The 3,734-nt window shown below is 49.6% G+C and overlaps 2 protein-coding genes across 6 annotated transcripts in view; both read right to left on the bottom strand.

The window, feature by feature from the left end:
• Positions 1-3,734, bottom strand: part of Eps8l3 (EPS8 like 3) — a 201,485-nt gene that overhangs the window by 53,502 nt on the left and 144,249 nt on the right. The window lies entirely within an intron of this gene.
• The window catches only part of LOC116093603, an 81,058-nt gene that overhangs the window by 8,287 nt on the left and 69,037 nt on the right, over positions 1-3,734 (bottom strand). For all 4 annotated transcript variants that reach the window (XR_004119763.1, XM_031375146.1, XM_031375147.1 and 1 more), the window contains 2 exons: positions 3,063-3,139; positions 2,346-2,494 (listed from right to left, as the gene is read on the bottom strand). Coding sequence is in view for 3 of the 4 variants with exons in the window: in XM_031375146.1 (XP_031231006.1) it covers positions 2,346-2,494; positions 3,063-3,139 (226 nt within the window). In the remaining variant the exon portion in view is untranslated. The remainder of the gene's footprint in view (positions 1-2,345; positions 2,495-3,062; positions 3,140-3,734) is intronic.

Here is a 3,734-nt window from a genome sequence, read left to right as displayed (position 1 = left end):
CCCAGTGGACAGCCACAGTCCTGCCTAGGCGTACACCCAGTGGACAGCCACAGTCCTGCCTAGGCGTATACCCAGTGGACAGCCACAGTCCTGCCTAAGAGTACACCCAATGGACAGCCACAGTCCTGCCTAGGCGTATACCCAGTGGACAGCCACAGTCCTGCCTAGGAGTACACCCAATGGACAGCCACAGTCCTGCCTAGGAGTACACCCAATGGACAGCCACAGCCCTGCCTGTGCACTCCGGTCCAGCTGTTCTGATAGCCTCCTGTGGTTGGTGAGCTTTGACATTGGGATCAGCTGCTGATCTTGGTCCAGGTTCTGACAGTCTTTTGAATATCCGCCAAGGCTTCTAACAATAGTCACTTTATGGAGTGCTCCTCGAATGGTCCATTTGTTTATGCTGTCTGCTTCCTGCTAGGAACCTGCCTGATCCATACTTGACAGCCAGTTCATTGGCCAAGCCCTCTGGAGCTGCTGAGTCATATGGAAGCTGAAACTTGTCATACACGGAGGTCCCCTTCTAAGGCCTGCCCTTTGCTCTGCCTCTCATCATCAGTCCCTGATTCATCTCTCCACTTTACTTCACGTGTCTTTCCACCTGCCATTTCTCCACTGCTAAATGTCTGGAGGATAAGGGCCAGCTACACAGGCCCATGCCAAACACAGCCACCTATGATGCACACAGTGTGGTGTTCGGTGAACCCTAGTCTCTTTGAGCATCACTGCTTAGTCACAGGGGTCTTGGATTCTTGGAACAGGTGTCTTAGAAGCTAATAATTAGAAGCAGGGGGCTCTCATATTGCAGGGAGAGTCCTCTTCTCGGGGGCTCTTACCAGTAAAGCCATTGACTTACTCACTTACACCAAATGTGGAGGGGCTGGCTCCCTGTCAGGCCCATCTCACTCAAGTAGTCTGGCTCTGGCCCTGGGCCGAGGCTGGATGCCTCGCATGCTTCCATTTCATCTTATCCATTTATATTTTATAGCCTTCATCATATAACCATCCTGCCTACTGTGCACACTCTCCATTGAGCTCGTTGCCATCTGGACACAGGTATGGGTCTGTGTAGCAAACCATTATTTCTTCTGAATTGGGTACAGGACTGGATATAGTGATAGTATTCAGCAGACACTTGTTGAAGGCCACTTAGCTTATGTGGTTACTGAAGAACAATGGCCACTTTGTCAAGCATATCAACGTATGTATGTAGTCTAGGGCAGGTTCTGATCCCTGCTGAGCCTCAGATTAAGGATGGGATTCTTACCAAAGTCTCTGAGCTTCGGGGTTTTCACATAAAAGAAAGATAGCAAACTTACATCCTTGTTCTGTTGTTTTATCATAAATGTTCACACACTCAGGAACTTAGAACAACATGTACTTGCCCCACAGTTTCTATTGGCCGGGAGTCTAGACACGGCTTAGTGGGAGGCTCTTGGCTAGATGTAATCGAGGTGTAATCAAGCCAGAGCTGCATCCTCACCTGGGGGTTCGAATGGAGATGGAGTCACTTCCAGGCCCAGGAGCATTCCTTGTGGTTTTTGAACTGCTAGCCAATAGCTGTTCCTAATTTCCAGTGATTCCTTGCCAGGACAACTTCTCTATAAACCTTTCTTAGACTGCTGATGCTGATTTCTTTAGAGGAGATCTCTGGTGCCTGGCTGCTAGCAAGACCAGGTCTTTGATAATATAGCAATGACTGTGATGTCCCCCACCTTTTCCTTATTCTATTGGCTAAAAGTGAGGTACGGGTCCCGCCACACTGAAGGGGGATGGTCACAAAGGCATCAGTGTGAGAATGCAGGATAATGCACCTTAAATTTGTTTAATGGAGATCTGACTTTTGGCTCTTAGGACACTGAGGTCTGAAGTGGAAGAATGCCCTGTACTCAATGCACTCAATAAAGACTCCAGAAATGACACAGGAAGCAAGGAGGAGCAACCATCTTTCTTTGGTCCGTTTTGAAATGTTGGCCAATAGTTGGTCCTCAGGCCCCACTAGGCCTGAGCACATCTACCAACCTGTTTCTGTCATTTCTACTATTTCTCTGGACATCCATACCAGTGGGATTTGTCATGTGGCATTCAGTAGGGTGAATAGACATTCTTGCTATTGTAACTATTTTTAGTGGATAAGGCTATTGGCATCTTGCTAATTCTTCCAGCCTCTCTGTCAACCTTCCCATAGGGAGGATGCTGGTGTAGTTCCGATAGTCTGTGAGTACTGAGCTATAGTGCTTACCAGGTGGCTTAATAACGGAGGCAGTGGGGAGCAGGGGTGGGCTGAGGGGAGAGGAAAATGAAATGACAGAGCTGGGAGGAGTGGGAAAGGTCTTGTCAGGTACCTGCATCCAAAACCTGCCACGGGAGGCCTCACGGCCCTGGTGGCCATGTTTACTCTCACAGCTCCCCTCACAGGCTGTCTTCAATTCTTCTTGCCCAGTTCTTTCCCCATCCTTTCTCATCTTCTTAACTAGAGTCTCCATGGACTCTTCTGAAGAGGGAAGAAAAGTGTAACTCAGAGATGTAGCCTGTCTGGGCTGGGAAAGACCTTGGAGTTGGAGTCAATGTGTCTCAGGTTGACAGGCAGAAGCCAGTGTCCATCATCTTGTGTTCAGCCTTTGAGGAGGCTAAACTGAAGTCTAGGGAAGGAAACCAGCCTTCCTCATGGGCACAGCTTTAGAATCATGAGTTAGGATTCTAGTCTAGGAGCTCCTTTTCCAAGAGCCTCCACCCATCTATGAGTTCACTGGTCTTGAGTTCTCAGTTTCTTTGTTTCCTGCCCTCTATCTCAAGGTGCTGCAGCCTCCTGTTCACTCCATGCTCTCAACTTGTCCCACTCAATAGAAGTGATCACAGGATTCTACTCCAGCAGGGACAGAGCAGCAGTATGGAGCTTGCATGCCTGGGTAGCTAAGACCTACAGAAAATAAGTCAGAGGGAGAAGCCCTGTCATATCTGGGCAAGGTCACAGTCCTGTGAGTCTCCTCAGAGAAGTAGAGGGCCCCTTAGCTACAGGAAGGAGGTGGAGGGTTGCATGGAGTCAACGGGCTGTGTTTTACCTGTGCAGTGGAGGGAGCAGGCCAGACTGGAAGCTCTGAGGTAGAAAACGGGAGAACGAAGGTCCCAATGCAGCAGCCTGGCAGCCAAGAATATAAACATGCACACGTGGAAAACACTGTAAATCCCTCACGGGGGAGGTTCTTTCTGTCATCCCTGAAAGAGTTGGTGGGCAAGTCCTGGAAAGGCTGTCTTCAGGGTTGGAAAGTGGGGGGACCTGGTGCCTGTATATTTCTTCTGTGGCCAGATGAGGTATGGGGAGAATGATCAGAGATGGCCAGGCTGAGAGACGAGCGCTGGCTGTCCCAGCAGGGCTGGCGAACAGCCTGAGCCTGGGTGAGGTCTATTACTGAGACATTGTGAGCCCCGGGTCAGCTGCTGTGAGAGCTCAGTTGGGCTGGCATTACTCCGAAGCTCAGCCTGACTTCCAAGAAAACACTCTAAAAATGGTCAGGGACCCAGGGGAAGAGCATCTTGTAGCCTGTTCTGATTCCTTTCATAAGTGGGAGCCTTCAGTCTTCTCAGGGACAGGACTTAGAAAACAACATGCAATTAACTCTTTCTGTCTCTCTGCCTCCCTCTGTCTCTCTGCTTTTCTGTCTCTCTCTGTTTCTGTCTGTCTCTGTCTCTCTGTCTCTCTGTCTCTGTCTCTCTGTCTCTCTGTCTCTCTCTCT

Source organism: Mastomys coucha, unplaced genomic scaffold, assembly GCF_008632895.1.
Source record: "Mastomys coucha isolate ucsf_1 unplaced genomic scaffold, UCSF_Mcou_1 pScaffold16, whole genome shotgun sequence".
Classification (NCBI taxonomy): Eukaryota; Metazoa; Chordata; class Mammalia; order Rodentia; family Muridae; genus Mastomys; species Mastomys coucha.
Note: the sequence above shows the minus strand (reverse complement) of the source record. Positions and strands in the feature narration are given on the sequence as shown.